The sequence below is a fragment of the Paramisgurnus dabryanus genome, chromosome 7, assembly GCF_030506205.2.
Source record: "Paramisgurnus dabryanus chromosome 7, PD_genome_1.1, whole genome shotgun sequence".
Classification (NCBI taxonomy): domain Eukaryota; kingdom Metazoa; phylum Chordata; class Actinopteri; order Cypriniformes; family Cobitidae; genus Paramisgurnus; species Paramisgurnus dabryanus.
Window position 1 is genome coordinate 20,583,959 of NC_133343.1, and position 23,440 is coordinate 20,607,398.

A 23,440-nucleotide genomic window follows, 5' to 3' on the forward strand; every position below is an offset into this window, starting at 1 on the left:
GCGCGAAGGAATGCACCGTACACAAGGGGGGCCGCACGCGGAAAAAGTTTGAGCACCACTGGGTTACACCACATTTTTGTAATTACCCCCGAATATTATTTCAAAATGAAATAAAACCAGAAATTTTAGACTTGGTCCTCAGTAAAGAAAATGTATGCAATTAATCTGCTTACTACCCATAAGTAGATTTTAAAATTGGCCTCACAGGCATAGTCAAACCTACAGTACCACACACTGTACCACATCAATTCCATTTAAATAGCTTTAAAACGGCAACATATTTATGTTACACAAAACCCTAACCCTACAAGAAAACACTTTACATGTTCAGAATAGGTTAAACCTGACCTTCAGACACACATACACATGCATGAGTAATTGTTACCTTTGTAACATTAAAGTAACTAGGTCACCCAGAACTCTAGAACTAGCCTACACGTGGACACACAAATATAAACATTCACAAAAAACGTATAAAAAATTTGAGAAAAACATTGAGGACTTACGTGGCCACTTGATTCATAACCTTGGTTGAGGTGTCTTTGATAGTGTCTTTTAGGTTGTCCTTTATGTTGCTGAAGAACTTCCCAGCACCTCCTTTTACCATATCAAAAAGTCCCCCTCCGTAGTTCCCGTCCATATCTGAAGATGAAGGGCCTTCAAATGATCAGAATTGTATATTTTACAACACACATGCAGACGGGCCACCACAAACACAAAATGTCACAAGACTAGTGATACACCGAAATAGGCCGGCTGAAAGACAATATCAGTTTATTTTGATATTAATAAATATAAATTGTATTTCAACAGTATGCAATGACTTGGGGAGCATGCTAATGCAACACTGCAGAAAACAAATAATATACCATGCAACGGACACATTAAACATCAATAATGGGGATGTCTTATGCTGCAGTACTAGCATGAATCACTAATGTAATATGAACATTTGGGTTTCCATGGCAAATACCTCCATTCTTTACTATATACACTACAAAGCTGGTCTACAAACCCTGATGCTAATACATTAATGAAATGTAGAAAGCCCTCATAAATAACTTCAGTAATCATAAATGCTACACAGATGCTATGCAAGCATAATGTGCATTAAATAATATGGGTTTTGCGTATAAGCAAAATAAAAAGAGGAAAATATTAAACATCTGAAGTGTTTTAGTGCCTATACATCCACCACATAAAACCACAACCAAATGGCCTAATATTTAGAGAGTTGTGCTTGTAACCCAAAGGTCGCTGGATTAATTCTTATGGTCAGTAGGAAGCAACTGTGGTGCCCTTGAGCAAGGGACCGTTTCACAATTGCTACCAAGCACTCCAGTGAATGGCTGCCTACTGCATGTCTTCACTACTCACTGGATGGGTTAAATGCAGAACCACTTCAAAGTATGAGTTACCATACATTGGCAATTATGTGTGGTGGAGGATGAAGGAGATGAGGAGGACAATTCCAAAATAAAAGTACACTTTAATAATACTATTTAAACACAGCAAGCAGGATAACACAGATCCACCTAACATCAATGAGGCTGGTGAAAACAGGGGAGCTTAAATAGAATGGAAGTGATGAGGATGATGGCTGACAGGTGAGGATAATGACTAAAACGAACCAGGTAAGGGAGCATGGAGGATCATGGGAAGTGGAGTTCTTGGGGTGTGACTGGGGAAAACAAAGGAAAACAGGCAGACAGACTGGGGCTGGAACAACTACATCTATCAGTAAGTCAAACTTGGAGTCACTCTGCTACAGCTTCTGAACTTGTCAATTCAGAAGTAAACAGACTTTACTTTTACATATTTGCTGTTATATATTTACCTGTCCATAGCAAGTACCTTCAGATGAACCAACTGTACCACAATTTGAGCTAAAAACCTAATATCAGTTTTTATCATAGATATAGAAAGGCACAACATCCTTGAAAACAAAATGTCATTTTCTGAATTATGTTAAATAACTGAAATAAGTGTGACCATATCTGTAAAACTAACCAGTAAACATATAGTGACTGGCATATATCTGAATGCATTGTTTAGTATAATATGAAAGAAATTACGAAAACTCAAAACACTTCCTGTTTGGAAGATGTTTCATCTATTAAAGTCTGTCTTCATTTACATAAATTTGCACATTATTTCAAGCATGTATGCTTTTTGTTACTTTTGTGAAATACAAAGGCAGAAATTGCAACCCAGTATCAAGAAATAATGTACCTATAGTCACGTAAATTTGTGAGTCTTAAGCGTGACACGGACACGGTTTTTCGCCTTTTTCGTGAACATGTCACGCATTTCTGTTTACGTGTCACTGTCACGTATTTGTTACTCAACTGTTTTGTCCTATTTTCTTACCATTTGTCTCTTTGGTTTAGGGTTAGATTTACATAAAATTACATCCTTACCCCAACCCAACTCTAACCCTTATGCAAGGCGACAATGATTTAAAAATCATTAAAAAAATATAAAATAAATCATGAAAAAAGGTATAAACCAATACTTAAAGTGACATCCTAACGCAAACACCAAATCTAACCCTAAACCGAAGCGTGAATGGTTTGAAAACAGGACAAAACAGTTAAAGGGATAGTTCGGACAAAAATTACATTAAACCCATGATTTACTCAACCCCAAGCTGTCCGAGTTGCATATGTCCATCGTTTTTCAGACAAACACATTTTCGGATATTTTAGAAATTTTTTTAGATCTTTCAGTTGATTAAATGTAATGTTACGGGGTCAACGACCTTCAAGTCCAAAAAAAGTGCGCCCATCCTTCACAAATTAAATCCAAACGGCTCCAGGATAATAAACAAAGGTCTTCTGAGGGTAATCCCCGTGGTGTTGTTGTAGAAATATCCATATTTAAACTTTATTAACGTAAATAAATACCTTTTGGTAGCGCTGCCATCTTAGTAGCGTCCGCATTCAGGATGAGATCTTACGCAGCCTACGGAGGCTACTCTGCTGCTGCTCTGTGCCCCCGCCCTCCAAATTTGTCATACGTCACTAAGAAAAGTGCGTACACTACGCTAATACTCTCTCCTGAATACTGAGGAGTCTAAGATGGCGGCGCTACCGAAAGTTATTTATTTACGTTAATAAAGTTTTAAATATGGATATTTCTACAACAACACCGCGCGGATTACCCTCAGAAGACCTTTGTTTATTATTTCTTCCATAAAATAAAAGTAGATGATGATAGCCAAAAAGAACCCCCACCATAAAATGCATCATAAAAGTAGCCAACTTTGACAATTTACAAAGCTTATAGCTGTAGACCAATTAATTGGTTTTGTCGATTATTTTTTCACTTTAATTTGTTTTGCTGGCAAAAATCTATGCTGAGAGTTGTGTCCATTCACTCTCAATTCTGCTGGGTTATTTTGGGTTAATAAATAAACTTATGCCTTGTATCAATGCAAATCATAGTTGAGTGGTTAACAACAACCCAGCAAAGGTTTATTTATAACCCAAAATGTGTTCTGTCCAATGTTTACCCAGCATTGGGTAAAAGATAACCCAGCAGAATTTAGAGTGTTGTTTCATATCATTATGAAGTAATTTGCTGACTAGATGCTGCATTAGCAGAGAAACAACAGCAGGAACCCAAGTTTGTCATCAAAGCTGACAGGACGCTAATATTAGTAGTACCTCAGACAGTTGCACAAAAATACAAGCAGATAAATCCAACCCAAATGTTTAATGTCATGATTATTACCAAATATTTGCAACAGTTTATTTCCAGCTGGGTACTTTTATCCATGATTTAGCCGGCTAAGGTCCATATTTTAAGTTAAAAACAAAAAACTATATGCAGCTGTCGGCTACATTAACGTAACCAACAAATCAACATCTGATTTTAGTTCTTTTCATTATCACTGCACTGCATCTATTGTTAATTTTATTAGATAATCATTAGTGTTAAAACAAAAGCTTCACATATAATATACATTTATGTAATTTCAATGTTACCAGTGGGAATAGTTCATAGAAATATTTACTTCAATACTTATTTATATAATTAATACATTTTTATTTATACATTTTATTAATTTAGCACATTTTCATGGTTCAGTTGTACTGTTGTTTTATTACTTTGTGATACATTTCGGCACTGTTTCACTTTGAGTGTTATGTTTGTTTTCTGTCGATTATTCGGTTATCGTTATCAGTATGGACCAAGATATCGGTAACAATACTCCTAAAATATTATTTTGCTCAAAATACATATTTAATATAATTAGTAAAATACAAATATAGTTATTAACTATGGCTGTTTTAGTGAATCTGATGAACCAGCCTGATCTCAAAAGAATTCGTACATATTTTACAATTTGTAATCGTACGATTTTCATGAAAACAACAACAACAAAACTCAACCCCTAATGTCGCACCTAACCCCAACATCACAGGGGTCAAGGCAAATCGTAAGAAAACTTACGAATGTAGTCGTATGAATTAATATCAATTAGCCAACTCTAAAAATATGTACGAATTCTCATGAGATAGCGTTGGATGAATTCTGTCAGTCATTTAATAGCCACTGATTTCTCTTAACATCATGCAAAAGGTAAAATTACATAATGTGGTAATACTTTGATTAATAAACAGTGAAAAACCCACTTCTTGTTGCTGCTATGTCAGAAATAAAGGTACAAAACTGTACCTTTTCTGTCACTGGGGCTGTACCCCAAGTTTCCGTTTGATACATTTACAGGAATACAAAACAGAATACAATTTTGGGTAGATTACCATACCTTAAAGGAGCATTTCACCCGTAGAAATATTAATCTTTATTGAAAGTGGGTCATATTTGTAGACGAAATGTAACAAACATTTAGAATTTGATACCTATTTGACCGAGAAAAGGGGTGTTTGTAGTCTCACTCCCTCAACAAAGATTTTGGACTTCCTGCTTTCAATGATGCAAAATGATGATTTTTACATCATTGAAAGAAGGAAGTGCAACACTGAAATCTGTATTTCTCCTGTCTCAGCGGCAACTGAGGAAATGATGCATGACCATTCAAAAACATGACTGGGGTTCTAACTATACAAAACTCAATGAAAATGGGTGAAGTGTCCCTTTAAGGACCTCCATTGTTAGAAAAAAGTCAAAATATGTACCCTAGGTGGGGCAGTGGGGCAGCACCCTTTAAAAAGGTAATTGTACGGACCATTAGGTACAGATATGTAAACATTTAGTACCAATATGTACCTTTGAGATACTAATATGTATTTTTCAGGTACTAATAAGCTCTCTTTGGTCCCAGAATGTACTTCTGAGGTACTAACATGAAATCCTTAGGTGCAAAGCTATACTTTTTGAAAGGGTACAGCCCCAGTGACAGAAAAGGTACAGTTTTGTTAGCCTGGCTCCGCCCTCCTACGTGCTTCCGCTTAATTTTCATTTCGCTTCAGCAATACGTCTGGGACTGCTCTGTAGAGTTTCGTTTCTCCTGCAAAAATCTGCAGGTCCAATCAGCGAACAGAGGGGGGTGGCTAAGAACGATGACTTTGAGGTCATGTGTCAGTTTGAGTTGTAGTTCAGTAATGGCAGCGGAAAAAGACGTGAGAAAAGCTATTTGGTCCATTGTTGCAAAACTGCCGAATATACAGAAGTTAAAGCCGTAGCAAGAACCAGGTTTGCTAAGTTTTGTTGGTCTGATTATTCGTACTTGATGTTTCCGGCCGATTTTGGCGCATGATATACGTCACGACCACACGTTAGCGACTGCGTATGGCAGATCCTGAGTGACTCTGCGCAGATCCAATAGTTTTAAACTTCAACAGAGGACCCTCCTTAACGGAAGTAACGCTTTGCAATGGAGCGTGGCCAGACTCTCTGTACAAATGAAATGAATGTACGAAAGTCTGATTGGACCAGGCTACAATTTTGTACCTTTATTTCTGAGAATGTAGCAGTGCTGGGTGGCCTGGCATTGCTTTAATAGTGGGCCAGAGAGAGTGGGCTTCCTGTCAGACTTGCCATTAAGGTACAGAGGAGCATGAGCAAATACACAGGGGTGCAATTGACTTCAAAGTACAAGGCTGACAGAGCACAGAGACTCTAAACTCCTACCAATGTCCTTTTGAACCCACAAAGAATGCAAGAACACTTGTTTGTGTGTCACAGAGACATGTTGATGTTTTTACTTTAACAAACATCCATTTATTTGAACATTTTCCGGCCACAATGATTGTAATAGATCAATGCATGCGTAATATAAAAGCATGGGTTCCTGACACATTTTTCATAGCACTATTTAAATCTTCTTTAAACCTGCACCTATGAGTCACTGAAAGCATGTGACATGCAGCCCCCTGTGTGTGTTTGTGCGAATAATTGTGCACTTGTGTGTCTTGTTACAAGACCTAACTGACTTTTCAATTATAGATCGCCTCCAGGCCGAAACAAGGCTAATGCAATTTTTCAACCAACAACAATTCAAAACACTTTTAATATTTTGAGTGAATTATTATGAAGCTAAATGAATTGTGTGTTATTATTCATTTGATTAAATATTTTAGATTCCATTAGAATGTCTTTCATGGCCAGAGAGTGGGCTTCAGTCTCATGGCCAACTAACTGAAGCTACAGCTAAATTAACAATCCGTCTACATTCCACTACAATGCACAAGAAGAAAGCATTTCAGGCTTGCGTTATGAATAAAGTTATTGTTATAAATTATTAAAAAAATATATTATACTGGTGCTCTTAGACAATTTGATCCTACAGTACATTACAAAAGCCATGCACATCAAAATAAAGTCTATTGAGTATAAAATGTTACCTTTCTCTATCTTATAGGCTACCCCAAACACAAACATGTTATAGACTAAAGCAGGCAACAGACTCGACACTAGCTCTTCCTCATAAAAAAGCCAGCTCTCATTCCAGACCACTGCAGCAAAGCAGCAGTAAACCCAGTAAACAATCCCTCAACTCTTTCTCACAAACTGCAGTCTTAATCCAAGACCCAACTACATGACAGTGACAAGCTGACAGCGATTTATCCAGAAACAACTTAAAATGCATATCATGTACATTTTAAGCATGTGTTCCCCACATTTTTGGCGTTGCTGACGCCAATCGGTTGAAATGAAGGAACACAAAATGCGACCACGCTGACTCTACAAATTATCATGACACAGCACAGCACATACACAGACGAGACGACGTGAAAGATGCCTCAAACATTGCCATCGCCATCTAGGATGCTTAAAACACATACGCTTCGTTTCATGCATACAACACGACGAAGCGGTTGGCCTGCAAGCGCCATCCCATTGTCTACGACGTACACATACCTGAGCTGTCCATGGTGCTGTAGTCGTCCTGTCGCGCCGGGCCTGTCTTCGCGCTGCCAAGGGTTACCGCCGTCAAACCGCCTCCGCCGCTTCGTCCCCCGGTGCTGAAGTCTCCGCTGCTATCGACCAACTGCAAAGATTCGTAGCCATCGTAACTGCTCTTTTTCTTGTAGCCACCTAGCAGGCTCATTAGCACAACTGGAAATCACATAGACGTGCGACAACGACGGTTTCACGATTCTAGATGAATGCACATGTTATGTGTAAGCGAGGGATGTCGTTTCCAGCAGGCTGCCCGCTACATACGACCGCTGGCTGGAGGAGAGAAGAGGGCGGTGTGTCATCCAGCACCGCATTTACTACGCTGCACACACGCGGGGCCAGGCAGCCAATCATTGCCGCCGGATTAGATCTGACTCTGCGGCCAGAAGAAACATCCATGATAAAAGTGCCTGTTTACATTAGGTTACTTCTATTGGTTATATTTATAAATGTTTTACAATATGATGATAGATAACATTAAGAGAATATTAGAATGGGACCTGTACTGCATAACAAGTGCAGTATATGCAGTATAAATCAAAACAAAGCCAATATTTTCCTAAGTCATTCTATGTTTATCATATAATAAGTCTCATATCTCATATAATGCGAAACAATTATTAAATATTAAAAATATAAAATTATTATTTTAATCATATATTGCCTTTGACTGTTAACAGTAAAAAAAATTATGTAGAAATTACAGTATTACCGAGTATTACTGGCAACTCGCTGCCTGCCAGTATCTTACATTTGTGTTATTAACTGACAATTTTCAGTTTTGATCTTCTACAGTATCTTTTGTGTAATTACAGCAAATTTTTAACAGTGTTGTTAAGAGTTTGCATTGTTTTCTTTTCCCAGCATTGTGCAGGCAAATAATCCTCTATAGTTTATGGGTGACCCTGATATAGTGTTCAGTTCTTTGCCAATGCAAGTCAGAAAACTTCCTCTCTGGAAGGATGATTGATGTCTGGTTGAGCTACTTGATGCTTCCCTTCACGGCCCTATTGCTTGGCAGCCAATGGTGCCGCATGCTTTCTCATAAGAGAGCTGCATCCTGGGCAACCCTTAGAATAGAGTGAGACTGAGATCACAGCATGTAGGAAGTGTCAAAACGAGAAATGCTCTGGTTGTTGTCTACCCTTAAGTACCAATTTAACGCTAACTCCAATTCATCACATTATCTTCACTCTTATAAGGATGATCAATAAACCTGACCTCGGGTCAGCTAGAGGACATTTTTGGGCACTTGAAATACAAACTTTCAGAGACAATTAAATGGCATTGCCTAAATCCAATAATACCACTTGGAGGAACACTTAAAAAAGGTGTGCTTAAAAGGTTCTTCATAGCGATGCCTAGAAGAACCTTTTTTTGGATACTCAAAGAACCATAGTTCTTAGAACCATTTCCTTAATAGATTTTTATAATCTGAAGAACCTTTTATCTCCTTAAATAACCTTTTTTTGAAGTAGAAATGTTCTTCATATGTTAAAGGTGCTTTAAATAACTATTAAGACAGAAAATTTAATTACTTCAGATTCAAATTACTTGATATTTTTGAAATCATACAGCAGGGGCAACAATCACCACCATAGGTGATTTGAATAGAGTAGTAAAACTACTCTTCTGTGCAATACCTTTTAATGGAAAGCTTAGACCTGGCATGGTAGTTAATGTTATACTCACACAAGGTTGCTTTTTAACCCATCTTGTGATCATTTTCATAGCCTGTAACTTGTAAGTGTCTTATAATCTCTCACTGACATCTTATTTACATGAGTCTTTACACAAATCTCAGTCCACAACAGTTTAAGATTCTGCTATCATATCTATTGAAGGAAGGATTTCAGTTTATACAGTGTGTATGCACTGTTAGAAAAAGTGGTCAAAAATAGTCCTTTTAGTAGGTCATAATATGTATAATTTAAGAATACAGATATGTATACTTGTATGTTGGTATATGTACAGTAGGGGAGAGTGGGGTAAGTTGTCACACTTTTCACACTGTCTAACATTTATATCAAACATCACAATGATATAAATCTCATACCAAATGCAAGAAGGAAGTTTTGGGCACATGTTGTATTCATTACATTTTCATATCATTTTTATTACGGAGTTGTAGACTGTTAAATAGAGAATGTTCACTTGTGACAATTTGCCCCATCTGCAAAAGTTATAATCTAGATTATCTAAAAAGAACAACACAACTTGATTGTGATTATTGATTTTAATTTTTTTATTCAAACCAGAACTGGAAATATCAACTCACACTGCACTTAATCCTGGGTTATCTTCACTCTAAACCCTGCTTTTAACCGGATCGTTTCCCACTTGTAATTTAGAAGCGAGGTTATCCCTAAAATTAACCCAGGGATATAAAACCCTGCTAGCCCTGGTTTTGTGGGGCTAACCCCGCATTGCGGTGCCAAACACACACAGTGTGATACAGGGTTAGAAAGTTAGGACCCCAATTAGGTTTCAGACACCTAACCCTAGGGTTTAGGAATGCACAGTGTAAAACATCAGATTATGAATACCTATGGTTTTCTTTTAACCCCTGGTTAAGTACAAACAGTGTGAAATGTGAAACAGATTAGCCAGGATTCTGTTAACCCGGGGTTTAAAATAACCCAGGGTTTAAAATAACCTGGGGCTAACTACTTCCACTGTGAAGTCATTGAGACAACTTGCCCCAGACTGACATGTATGCTAATGATGGCTTACTCTCAGGGTTAGCTCAACATAGCACGTCAGCTAAAGTATCCAAAGACACATTATTGTCTCATCTATTTTGTGCAAAATAATAATTTTTAACATTCATACCTAACAAAGTTGTATTGCATAAAATATAAAGTGCTATTTTTTTAAGACAAAAAATAAGAAAATAGTGCAGATTAGAGCGATATTGACCACATGTGAACACAAAGTTGACTATAGAAGAGGTCGTCACACAAAGTGGCTATTTGATTTTTGAGATAGAGCCTCTAGTGTTGGCGTTATGAACAGTGTGACAACTTACCCATGTGACAACTTACCCCGCTCTCCCCTAGATCTGAGGTTCATGAATTCTTTAGGTAACAATTTGTACTTTTTGAAAGGGTACAGCACCATCTACAGCTGGGGTACATATTTTGACAAAAAATCTGAGAGTGTATATTATCTTTGTTGTGAAAATGTAAACCAAACCTTTCGCAGACCAAAAGCCAAACAAAAAGAGGCAGATATTTGTTTTGTTAAGTAGTGGCCTTCAGATTTACAAACTGCCATCTTTATTTATACTACAAATCCATCTTTATACTACAGTGCTGCACAAAGCTCACACATGTGATTTAGTTTTCATGACAGGACAGGTTAATATGCTAACTGAATGTAGTGGACTTAGATCAGTAGCTGAGCTTGGATTACTTGCAAACATAATAAAAGATGAAGTAAGTAGCTTGCTTGAAATTGGATGAGATTACTTGTAGAGCCACAACAATATTCAATAGGCTGCTTCAATAATACTGATGTTAGTTTATTAGTTATTCTTAATTTAGCTGAATGACGTATGACATCATCAGTCTGTGAGAACGCGCAAATATATTTCCATGGAAACGGAGGCCCTTCCGCTCAGCTCCATGATGATGCAAGGGATTTCCCTTAACCTTTAATACCGTCATAAATTTACCTTGTGCTTAACACATGAAAAGCCATAAACAGACCACAGCTCTCTCGTTATCGCTAGAGCATTCAGCATTTTTTATTAAACACTATATCTAGTGAAAAATATAGCATATGACATGTAGTATATAACATTAAATAATTTATTTAAACAACGAATTACACTGCATCTAACAGTAATGTTGTGTTGAACCAAAACGAACGCGCAAACGATATGGTAAATAGTAATCAAAGCATATTTCTCCTATGAATAACCTTGTCACGGGAGCAGTGTCTATTTTGCTAACATGTATCTTCTGTCGAAATTAGTTGATTAGAACATTACAAACAGATAAGGACTAGCCCAGATGAGACAATCTCCTCAAACGCATTCGTCAAAGCGCGTAAGATCAGCTGATATGCTTGTCGTGACTAATATATCTTAATGCTTTCTTAAAGCAGGCCTGTTGTCATGTTAAACTGGCCAAAAGCGATGATTCGTTGCTGATGCTGCGGTAAACATGCAAAAAAAGGAAAAAAACAACAACAACAACAACAACACTTATGTCACTATAGACATGATGCTAATTTAGCAATGCAGATAAAGACCAAATCCTGCCTCCGGGTTAGCATCATCGCCGTAGACACGACGTTTTATGTAATACAACCATTTTATTAGGAAAGCTGGAAGCGGTCCCATTCATACGAGAACCTCTATCAATATTCACGTTCAAATTATTTATAAAAAGCTATTCCTCCCTACCTTTCGATGCACTGTCTGTCATTCTCCGATTTCCCAGCTGATCTCACAACAGCTGACCTTTCATTTGTCATTCATTGCCTGTCAAAGGTCAAACTGGCGCTCGTCCCCGCGAATAGTGCTGTTTCGAAGCGCAGCATGGATGTAGAACTACATCAGCACCACCGAATCAGTGCATTTGCCTAACCCACACCATCATTCATTTAATTTACCTAGAACAGCAAACAGATTTACAGTATATATTTGGGTACTGTTTATATGCTTTACTATTGTTTTTGTTTTGCAATAAATTGTTCATTATTCTCAGTGTACAAAATATATCAAGTTGTACATAGGAAATCCCGGACTGGAATACAAAAATAGACTCCTCAAATCTACTCTGTACATTTTGTATTTTCTTGTGACATTGGGTAATCGCTTAACTATAACTAGTCTTCTCAATGGTAATAGTGATGGTTATAGTTGTGTTTGTGTGTGCCGTGTTTGAACGCCTCCGTGTTTGAATACACTTCTGGACTTCCGTGTTACATCACACCGCTACAGATGGCGGCTGCCGTTTCTAAATCCGAAGGCTGCAGCCTCTGGAGGTCGCATATGCAGGCTGCATACGTCATCAAGCTTGGTTTATTTAAGTTAACTGAATATTACATTCGCAAGTCATAAGCATATTACAACAATTTACGATTAGCTAAGAATAATTGTCAACTTTGTTTAGATTGATATTCTGAAATTAGACGGTCTTGATGACGTATGCAGCCTGCAAATGCGACCTCCGAAGGCTGCATCCTTAAATATTAATCAGGTCATATGGTGGTGACGTTACTTGAGCGTCTGTCGATTATACTATGAAATTCGTATATTTATATAAATGTCAAATTAATTTCGTAAAAAAAGAAACTATTTAAACCGTTAAAGAATCAAAACGAGGTAACGAAGTAATTTTGCGTAAACATGCGCTTGTCACGAATTTGGCGCTTACAAGCTCTCACGTTCTCACTTTGTCCAAATAAATCTCACGCCAAATAACAAGTCAAATATAATTTTCCTTTAGTCAGTATGGAGCTTAATTGTTTCGATTAAACTCCAAACATCCCCAGCTGGACAGTTTTAGCAGTGATCTTCTGTACCGTTCTAATATCTTGCTTGTGGACTGCTGTATAACCACAGCGTGCTTATTACCGTCATTACGGTAATCCATCTCTTTCCTTGGTGATTGTGATCAAAACCGTGTGCGCGCCTTTTATAGGAAGTACGGTCATTTTGAGAAAAATAGCTTTTCAGTTTAATTAACATTAATTTATTAACTTCTCATGAAGTTCCCGTGCACATTTTGAAGATTTTTTTTCACTTTATAAACTATGAAATATCTTTCTAATAAGTGTAAAAACTGTCAGTTCATATACATGACTTCCAGACTGTATGCACACTTAACATGAACACATTTTGCTGTTAAAATTTGGAGAATTATGTTTATGAAACAATTAAAATATTTAAAGTCAAAAACGACAATATTAAAGAAGATTACATTGTGCCATGTGTCTGCATTCTATAGTTAACTGATCAGTTTAGAATTATGTCATTTGTATTACGTTCAACCAAGTCATTCCTCTTTGTCAAACCTAACTACAGTTGCTGAGATTAAAGATATTCATTCAAGGTTTTTTTGAGAAAATAATTTTATTTTGTTTGGAGAAGAAAACTACAGCTTGTACATTCCTCTTTGTGGCATTGCACAACAGGAGGGTGTGAAGATTAGTCTTTTCTTCACCCCTTTTTGGTTAAAGTACAAGGCTGGCAGGACATTTAAAATGAGACACACATACAGAGAGAGAGAGAGAGAGAGAGAGAGGAGAGAGAGAGAGAGAAGAGGAGAGAGAGAGAGAAAGAGAGAGAGAGAGAGAGAGAGAGAGAGGGAGAGAGGAGGAGAGAGAGAGAGGGAGAGGGAGCGAGAGAGAGAGAGAGGGAGAGAGGGAGAGAGAGAGAAGAGAGAGAGAGAGGAGAGAGAGAGAGAGGGAGAGAGAGAGAGAGAGAGAGAGGAGAGAGAGAGAGAGAGGGGAGAGAGGGAGAGAGAGAGAGAGAGAAACAGAAGTCATGTATACAAACATTCTGAGAACCTTTACCCTTTCTTTGAGACTAATTTGATTCCATGGTCAGTAAAGAAATCAGTTCATGATGAATTGTCTTTATCAATTAAGATGCTAATGAAATAACACTGTTAATAAATTGCAAATGGTTACTTTACATGATCCTGTAACATCAGTTTCTCTACTGCCTCTAGGTTTCTCAAATACAGCTCTTAAAAATGCAAATCTGATTTCCAACAGCAATTCCCGCATTTCTTCTTAGAAAAAAGTTCACAAACAAGTTTACAAAGCATTTGGTATGATATAAAAGCTATTCCATCACATTATACATATATGTGAAATTAATCTTGTATGATTATCATAGCTACAGTGATACAAGATTTGAGATCAACATTGTTTTTAAACACAGTCAAATAAGGCCTTGCGCCGACAACACCTAACAATACCACATTTCATTAAGAGATAAACATTTCTTTAAAAAGGTATATTATGACATCCTATAGTTATGGAGCTTGTAAAATACAGGATAATTGCAACATTCTGACTTAAACCGTGTTTGATAACATTGCAACACTATTAAGAAATCTGTCTTAGGCAAACACCACAGACAGGGATGGATATAAATAAAGGTCCTTTTAGACACATTATTGAATTGTTGTGGAATGTCTCACATACTAAAAGCCATATGCATATAACCATAGCATATGACAGAGTCTGACATCCTCAAGGAGTTGATGCACATCGGGCATCTGATTGGACAATGGGGATCTTTGTGCTCAGGAGTGTGCTGATATTTGGCCAGATCCGATCCGTCTCTGTGTCTGAGAATGTGTACAGGATGCCTTTAGCCCTTCAAAGGAACATAATGAAAATGATTAAACAGCCTTTTTGAGTGCAAAAGACAGCACACACTTGGTATGTTTAGGTATGCATAGAAAAGGCAAGGCCATGTGTGAATGATTCTACTTAATGTGATCTTACTTATACAAGTCTATAACAGGTTTTGCAACATCTTTGTAGTGTCTCAGTCTGGCAACCAGAGCTTCTGGTCTGTCATCTTCCTGCTGAATCAGTGGTTCCCCCGTAATGTCATCTATACCCTAAAAAACACAACAGAAAATTAACACAATCGTTAAAAATGTGTTATACGCCAAGATTAAATTTTATTTTGTGATATGCTAATTGTGTTGAGAACATACAGAAAAAAGTTTAGCTTCAACCATGCAAGTCAGCGCGCAATGGCTGCGTCATATGTTTTAGTGAAAAATTTATATTATTCTACATAATAATATTTCTACATAACCCACCAACCCTTCTAGGAGTATGTGATCATATCACCTGGATTCGGGGGGGATTGAAGCACATGTTATACACTCTCCCGCTGGGTGGGTGTGTCCAGCGATGACGCAGTCTTTCCTTAAGTGTTTCCAGAGGAATGTTGAGGCTGATGACTACATCTAGATCACAGGTACTGTTCAGGGCAATGGCCTGAGCTAGAGTTCGAGGAAAACCTGGTAGACATGTAAAAGTACAGTGATGTTACTTATGAAACACAGAAACCTTTTATTCTCAATATGTTTCTTACCACTTCTTATTGGATTCAATATTACACTGTCATGTAATAGCCAGTAATCAATTGAAGGTAACAAATAAAGCAAAAAAAAAGCATTTTTTTTATTTCTGCTGGAAAAGTCACATTTTGGTAGCAATATCACAAGACAATGTTTTAATATACTGTATAGGACAGATTATGATTATGTGGTTTTGCATTATATACTGTAAAACCACTATCAGTAGCGGTCTGCTGTCACTGGCAATGAGTTCTGTTACTTTTTATTAATCTACTTTAATTATAAACTTTACAGTTTCTAGGTTTTGAAATTTCAGCTTTAATGTAATAATGTTTCAACTACTTTCAAAAAGCAAGACACAAACATATGTAAACCTGGCTGTTTTGTAGGTCAGACCAATTTCGGTCAATTTATGATATCCTATAATATAGGATTGACTTTTTGGGCAAACAGCTGTTACATCTTGTGTAACAACAAACTTATTTCCACTCTCTATTGTTTACCTTCTTAAATTCCCTAACTCTATACCCCAGACCAATTTTCAGTCAATGTTTGATATCCTATAATATTGTCCCATACTAGGTTTGACTTTCTAGGCAAGCAGCTGTTACATGATGTGTAACAACAAACTTATTGCCACTCTGTATTGTTTACCTCCTTAAATTCCCTAACTCTATACCCCTGCTTTTAGCTTCCACTGAAGGAGAAATAACAGTTTTGCTTCCCATAAATTTGACCAAAACAACATTTTAGCTGACAATGTACAATTGCCTCAAACTATTCTGACACTTAAGCTAGGTTTAACTTACTTACATCTTAAGTCTAGTAATTAAGTTTTATTTTTATATAATCAATATGACTGCCTTTGTGATCCAACAAATCAGAAAACAATTATGGAATGACAACAGAAGATGAACAATTTAAAGCATTAAATGCCAAAAGGAGGAAAAAACCTCTGGTTCTGTTAACACAAAAATTAGATGACTGATATTAATGCTTGAACATGCTAAATAAGTATGCAACACCATACCATCCATCAGCCAACTATATTTGGTCATCTCTTCCAATCTAGGCAGTAGAAGGCGAGTCATGACATGGTCTGGCACAAGCAATCCTTTATTAATATACTTCTTAGCTAAAACACCAGCTTCTGCAAACACAGAGAAGATCACTGCAATCAGTGAATGCTATAATCATAATCATATATGGCAGTGGTTCTTAAACTGGGGGTCCACGAGATGGTGCTGAGGGGGCCCCAGTTTCATGACATTTTACAAAATACATTAATTTCTCATAATTTCTGAAACCTTAGAAAAATAAGACTACTAACTAACAGCACTGGTAGAATTTAATATGTTTTGTTGTATAATTCAAATTTAAGTTTTAGAATGTTTTATGTCATACATTTTCTTTGGGGGGCACAAAAAGATGCATCATACACAAGGGGGGCCGCACCCCGAAAAAGTTTGAGAACCACTGATATAATGAAGGTGAAAATAATTCAAATGTACATACTGTCCATTCAATTCTATTTAAACTTAACGATTGAAATCCACACAATATTAATGAACTATTAATTATATTTTAAACAAGAAACTGTGTTCATCATCATATAAGAAGTAGTCACATGACAGTCTCACGGCTTCAATTTTTAACTGATAAACAATAATTTAATTCAGTGTCGTATTTATAATACATTTATAAAAAAACACTTTACTCAAAATCCTAATGTATTTTATCTTATAACTGTTTTTGGCATCACAAAAATGTAGCGGAAGATTTAGTATGTAAATGCATTTTGCATCTGTGGCATCTTGCCAGCATGGCAGCTTACCTCACATGAACTCATGTGAGGTAACTGAATATATCAAGATAACTCAAATATTAAAATAGATAACTCAAATATTAAAATAGCAGAAAACTTTATTTGGAAAATCTATATTATTCAGGAGGAGGTATATTTTTACTTTTTATATGATCACAAAAAGGCTTTAGTTTGTAAATCACACACCAGTATTTGCAGCGATGTTTTCTCGAACAAAGTCTCCACTGGATAGATATTTGAGTCCGAAACTGTGCGCAATTCTCTCCGAGATGGTCCCTTTCCCTGAGCCTGGTGGACCCAAGATAACCGCCCGAAACAGTTTGGACATTTCTTCACTGAGTTGATCTGTTTAAAGTAAATAATGTCAACCATTAGAACTGAAACCACACAAGTCATGTACTAATTTTAAGTAGTGTGCAATGCAGGGCGCCGTTGCATTATAACCGTTTCTGTTAGAGAAGATCTCCAGTGCAGAATAATGGGGTGGGGACGTCGAATAAAACCATCAATGGACACAACAAATATTGACTTTAAAGTTTTAGGTCAAAAACAACAAACAAACTTACCCACCCAATAGTCTCCTGTATTATAAAATATGTTATTTCCACGGTAAAAAGATTCAGTTGTCTCTGTACATGAAACTGGGAAGCCCTTTCTGATGCACCGCCTACTCCTCTTTATGTAGACGTGAGCTTCCCCCTCTCTGCAAATGAATGGAGGGGAAACATAAACGCCCTAACTAATTTTATAATCGCCACTGGTACACTAGCGCATAAAAATATGTGCACTGTAATTAAGTGCCTCGCATATGAGCATGGAGTTCTAGTATTTAGTTAACTTAAAACAATCCCTGTGCTGTGCGATATTACAAACATAATTTTTTCCACCAACAACCGAAGGAAGTTGTACATGGGAAATATGTTTTCAGTCCTTCTACTGTTTTAATGCACATCACATGATCTTTATAATCAAATAATATGTCCATAAAAATATGTTTATGTTCCAACCAAACATAACAACAACAACAACAACAACAAATTGTTATTCTCTCATCAAACACTGAACTGCATGCCATGTCTAGTGTAATATTGCCCCCTGTCTGTTTTGGGGCAGTATACACTTGTTGACTGCGACTAAGTTGCAAAATTCACAACTGCTTTGTTTACTTTTACGTTTATAAAGGTGCAATTTACACAAGACGTCCGGATAAGAGTCATCACAATCTCCATGTCAAATCAGTATTACCGAGGTACCTTACGGTGGCGTCAGAACATAAGATATATATAACACACGCATTTCAGTTTGGGTATGCAATGTCAAAATCATTTGGCTTTTTAATCTTTATACATGAAAAAAGTAAACGTGCACCAGAGAAAGCGGTGAACTTTCAGCGTCAGGACCCGGAAGCGTGTTATTTTATTGTCACATGGCTTGAAGATTTCAATAACAACAAAAAATGGCGACAATCACGTTGTTCGCAGTAGGCTTGCTGCGTCATTAAAAATATTCACGTAAACATTGGAGTTCGAGTTGAAAATGCAAGTAAGTACTTTTGTATACGGTCAAATAATACATATGTTTAACTAGGATTTCGACGTTATTGTTATGTTTTTACCTTATAACGTGGTGTTTGTTTTTGACATTAGAGGGGTGTGTGCGCGCGTTGGGCGTTAGCGCGCACATCAATACAGTACAATAAGACGATAAACATGATATGAGACCATCAAACTAATCGATATCTAATGTTAAACAGTTGCTGTACATGCTTTGCATAATATTTACTACACTTTTGATAGTATATCACAATTATATTCATTAAATGCGTTTTCGTGTAATAACTTATGTATAACCACTGACCTCAGGTAGGTTTATTGCGCACTTTCTCCTCAAACGCATGTTTTTGAAGGTAAAACAGTATATAGTTTTTATACTATATTTCTTTGTTTACTTTATTTAAACGATTACTTTAATCAAGCATTCAGTACATAAACCCCCAACGAACTGTCACTGGGAATGCATTTTGGATTAAACATCTCGAAATGTTCTCTGTCTTTTTACCTAAACAAACGCTGTATGAATGTTAGGCAAATGTTTGTTAGATTATTTGGCAGGCGTTTCCACTGTCCTATGATGGCAACGACGCGCTGATGGAGTTGTTTACAAGAAGAGATTCGCACGGAGGGCGGGGATGATGTGGGCGGTGCCTAAAGGACCGTTGGACAGCCAAAGACCGCGTGCCAAGCATAAAAGGCGGGGTCAGAGTTACAACAACAAGTCGGACGTCACAGGGGTGGTCCGTATGAATAATTAATACTCAGGAGGAATGTGTTAAATCTCATTTTGTCAGATAGGGAGGGATTCGCCTGTGCTTGGGTATTCAGTACAAATTTAGGATAAAGTCAAGTTATATATTAATATTAATACTATTACTACTACAAGATATGTATTACATAGAACAATTGTATGCTTTAACCATGGTTGCTAATAAAAATTATGTATTACTTAAAATTCCAATTCATGCCAAAGAAATAGCATTTTTGCAAAACTTTTTTAAAGTACAAATGTACATTTTAATTCACACAAAACAAAAAATAAATCACAAAAATGATATTTTAGTAATGCATAAAGCAAATCAACATGGACAAGAGGATGGATGAAGCACTACCAGCCTGGCTCTGCTTGATGTGACAGGCTGCCCTGGTTCAGTTATCACAGTGCTGATGCTGTCCATCTTAAAGGTACAGTACTGTGATAACTGAAGGATGGCTGCCATCTTGACATCTAGCTACAGAAAGTTAGAAAATAAATTGTTTATAAGTGTATATACCCAATTGTTTCAATGTTTGTCCTTTTCTACTTTGTTATTGTTTGAATAAACATTTGTATGCCTTTTAATGTATATATAATTTATATTTTGTGGTAAATTGTTGTTAAAGTGGCAAAATAAAATTCTTTTTTTTTTTAAATACACATCTTATTTTTATGTATACAATGTTGAATAATATTGTTTACACACAGTTTGTGTTACCCTCTCAGCCTCATATCAATGAATCACACAATCACTGAAATTCCCTGTACTGTTAGTAAAAATAGATCCTATATTATACAGTATTTTAATCTTTTTACCACCCCCAAATCGAATCTCTAATGAGTCATCTGTACTGTACATTGTTAGACTGGGGAAAATGGGACTGTTTAGTGCTTTCAACATGATATTAAAAGTGTTTATGTTTAATAATAACATAAACACACCTTTACATGTTTTTTGTCTCTTTAATGACACATTGTTGGCTGTAATGTGTGTGTTTTAGAAAACCCTTCATTTAAAGAAAGCATTCTAGGTTTTAGTTGTGTGTTTATAGCAGTGGTTCTCAAACTGGGGGCTGCAAGATGGTGCCAGGGGGTCCCCAGTTTTATAACATTTTATTAAAAAAATAATAATTTATCATGAATTCTGTGCAATTAAATCTAAAAAAAGACTACTAACCAACAGCACTACTTCGTATCATATAATTTGTCTTGTTTAATTAAAAGTTGAGTTTTAGAACAGTTTTTTGTCCTAAATTTTCTCTGGGGGGCGCAAAGGAATGTACACAAGTGGGACCGCACACTGAAAAAGTTTGAGAACCACTGGTTTATAGCACATAGACGCTTCACACCTCAATTATAGCCTGTGACTCATCCAAAGACACGAGTTTCCAAATGGACTCTTCGTTGTTTTACAAGTGATTAATTATAATTCAATCTAAACAAATTACACACAAATGTACTTTGCAAAACAGTGACCGAACAATTTTTTTTTCAATGTCTTAAATTGAAATATTGATAACTTAGATGTAATAAAAGATAAATTAATTATTTCCACCTGCATTTATCACTAACTTTAATATAATATTTCTGCCAAAATCGTTTTGACAAACGATTACCTTACCCTTTGTTAATCTTATTGATTTGCCACATTCTCTTAGTGTGCTCTACAGCCCTCTTGTGAAACTGCAGCCCACAGTTTCTGGCAACTCATCTGATGGTGAGGACGGGAAGTCCCTCCCTTTCATGGCAGGCTCGTGCCTCTTGGTCTTAAAGACCTTTTTAAATATGAGTGTAATCTGAGTTATTGATTGCAGTTATTAATCAAAACATTAATACATTTTACAATAACTGCAAACAACAAGCCATTATAATAGGCTAAACCAACTGAATAGATATAACCTATTTTAAATAAGCTCTAAAATAAAAGTCATTGCCTAATAATAACAACTCTATATTATGTGCTCTATTACGCAGCTAAAAGTATTTTTACACATCGCAATGCACGCAGATCTAATTTATTATTTATGTACATATAGTAAATAGTCCTAATTATATACACTAAAAGGCTCTGCGGTAGCCATAACAAAAATCCTCTAGTGATGTACTCTCCGCCTAGGGTTAATACCATTGGTACCACATTTGATTGACAGACGAATGAGCCAATAGGCGGCGTGTGACAGTGTCGTTGTTACCCTATTTTCGGGAATGTGGTCGACGCTTGACAGGAAAGGTTAGTTGATCATGAAGACTTTGCCACGGCTTGCGCCGCTGCAATGTGAACTTTGTTTTGAGAATTAATCACGTAACATACACCTTATACTACCGGAGACCATTTTGGAATTAATCGAGTGCGATTGAAGTCAACAAAAAAACCGAGAGGAAGTCTTCAAACATCTGTAATGATCGAAATTTGACGGAAGTAGCTTTGCCTGGCGAGGTAAGGGCGAGGGCCGTAACTCTTCGTTAAACTGAATGTATGTAAACATTTGGGTTGTTTGTTGTCTTTATGGACAATGTCAGGAAACAATGAGGTTCTACGTCGCTTTAGTATAAGTTTATGTATGTTTGCTGGTTAAAATGGCGTACGAGGGTTAACTTATCGGAGCCCACAAACAGATCAAATCATTCTGAATTTGTGTGAACTGGGTTTAAACTTGTAAACTGACATACAGTATAATTTTATGTTTACGCTGTGTTATTTAGTTTGCATGTGCACTGATGTCCACGAAAGTTACCTTTAAAAATACATATATAGTTAGAATTTCGCGTTTGTGATGTGCTAAGGACATTCCCGTGTGGGGGATTAATTTGTTTTTGTTTTAATTTCAATGACATTGCCTATATAAGACACGTATTAAATGTCTTCGATATGTTCTGACTGGGAAGTAGGTAAATGGTTAAACTTGTTGCTGCTGCGACTGCAGTATTGTCAATATAAATTTGACCGTCTGTACACACAGATAACAGTCTGATAATAAATATATATTTAAGTCTGTACGTTTAGATGAATTATTGTTGATGCTATCCTTGTAATGTTTAAATATGAATTTTATTTCAGATATGTCATGTACTCTGTGAAGTATTAAATTAATCCGATTCAGTATGATTGGTTAAAACTGACTGAAACATAAAGCAAGGCATAAATATCAAATTTAGAGGAAATCTATTAGAAAGCGCAAGCTTAGATGTGAATTCCCCTTTGTCTCCACAATCTAAAACATTTCCAGGTTAAATATCAGAAGAATACATGAGAACCACAACATTGCTGCATCACACTACAAAATTTTGCTTAATAATATGGCCAAAAGTAAAATATTCAATTCCCATAAAGGTTTTAGTGGGAAATCCCATTTAAATTATTGAAAATTACTACCAAGTGAAGTACTGTTGATAACCTCTCTGTTTTTTATAATCTCATTCTGATTAAACATGGTCTGAAGTGAGAAATTAAATCTGAGTGTTGACCACTCATTCTGATGGTGGGTTAAATTGTCCCCAATTCAGCATATATTTCCCATTAGTTTAGCGCTTCTGTACTGTATGGTATTCTGAAACAGTTGTTGTTATGGACCTATGAGCTTTCATGACAAGAAAAACTCCTGAATGGATTAAAACATCACATATTTGTCGCTTGAGGCAGTTTCTATTAATGGATATAACAGGCAAGGCATATGCCTCCATATGTGCCAAAAACAGCAAGTTTTTGAATATTGTGTTTTTTTGCATTTCTCAAGAAAAATTTGAAGAATGAGAATGTAATACAATTGTCCAAAGGTACGTTTAAAGGGTTTTTTAAATTATTTAGATGTTTTATTATCAGTTGTGAATAACATTGTGTTCTCAACTATTGATTACTTTGTAGGAACGGCAT

The 23,440-nt window shown here is 36.4% G+C and overlaps 3 protein-coding genes across 11 annotated transcripts in view; 1 reads left to right on the plus strand and 2 right to left on the minus strand.

Annotated features, from left to right (window-relative positions):
* The window catches only part of dnajc6 (DnaJ (Hsp40) homolog, subfamily C, member 6), a 39,177-nt gene extending 26,763 nt beyond the window's left edge, over positions 1–12,414 (minus strand). The window contains exons 1-3 of one of the 6 annotated variants that reach the window (XM_065239941.2): positions 11,783–12,414; positions 7,330–7,459; positions 507–657 (exon numbers count right to left, since the gene is read on the minus strand). In XM_065239941.2, the coding sequence (XP_065096013.1) occupies positions 507–657; positions 7,330–7,342 (164 nt within the window). In that variant the 5' untranslated portion in view covers positions 7,343–7,459; positions 11,783–12,414. Of the gene's footprint in view, positions 1–506; positions 658–7,329; positions 8,003–11,782 lie in introns of those variants that run through there. The other 5 variants (XM_065239912.2, XM_065239920.2, XM_065239926.2 and 2 more) reach the window with 5 other exon arrangements.
* A 1,531-nt stretch (positions 12,415–13,945) lies between these two features.
* ak4 (adenylate kinase 4) lies at positions 13,946–17,971 on the minus strand. Of its 2 annotated transcripts, none has more exons than XM_065239905.1 (6): positions 17,826–17,971; positions 17,446–17,604; positions 16,465–16,584; positions 15,202–15,374; positions 14,845–14,963; positions 13,946–14,713 (listed from the first exon to the last, which is right to left on the minus strand). In XM_065239905.1, exons 2-6 carry the CDS (start codon positions 17,585–17,587, stop codon positions 14,587–14,589), a joined length of 681 nt encoding a protein of 226 aa, XP_065095977.1. In that variant the 5' UTR covers positions 17,588–17,604; positions 17,826–17,971; the 3' UTR covers positions 13,946–14,586. The 2 variants fall into 2 exon arrangements, with proteins under 2 accessions (XP_065095977.1, XP_065095972.1); XM_065239900.2 differs by having other exon boundaries at positions 17,830–17,962.
* A 334-nt stretch (positions 17,972–18,305) lies between these two features.
* Positions 18,306–23,440, plus strand: part of jak1 (Janus kinase 1) — a 41,963-nt gene continuing 36,828 nt past the window's right edge. Inside the window, exon 1 of one of the 3 annotated variants that reach the window (XM_065239893.2) lies at positions 18,306–18,801. The gene's annotated coding sequence lies outside the window, so the exon portion shown is untranslated. Of the gene's footprint in view, positions 18,802–21,756; positions 22,007–22,026; positions 22,044–23,440 lie in introns of those variants that run through there. The other 2 variants (XM_065239887.2, XM_073815152.1) reach the window with 2 other exon arrangements.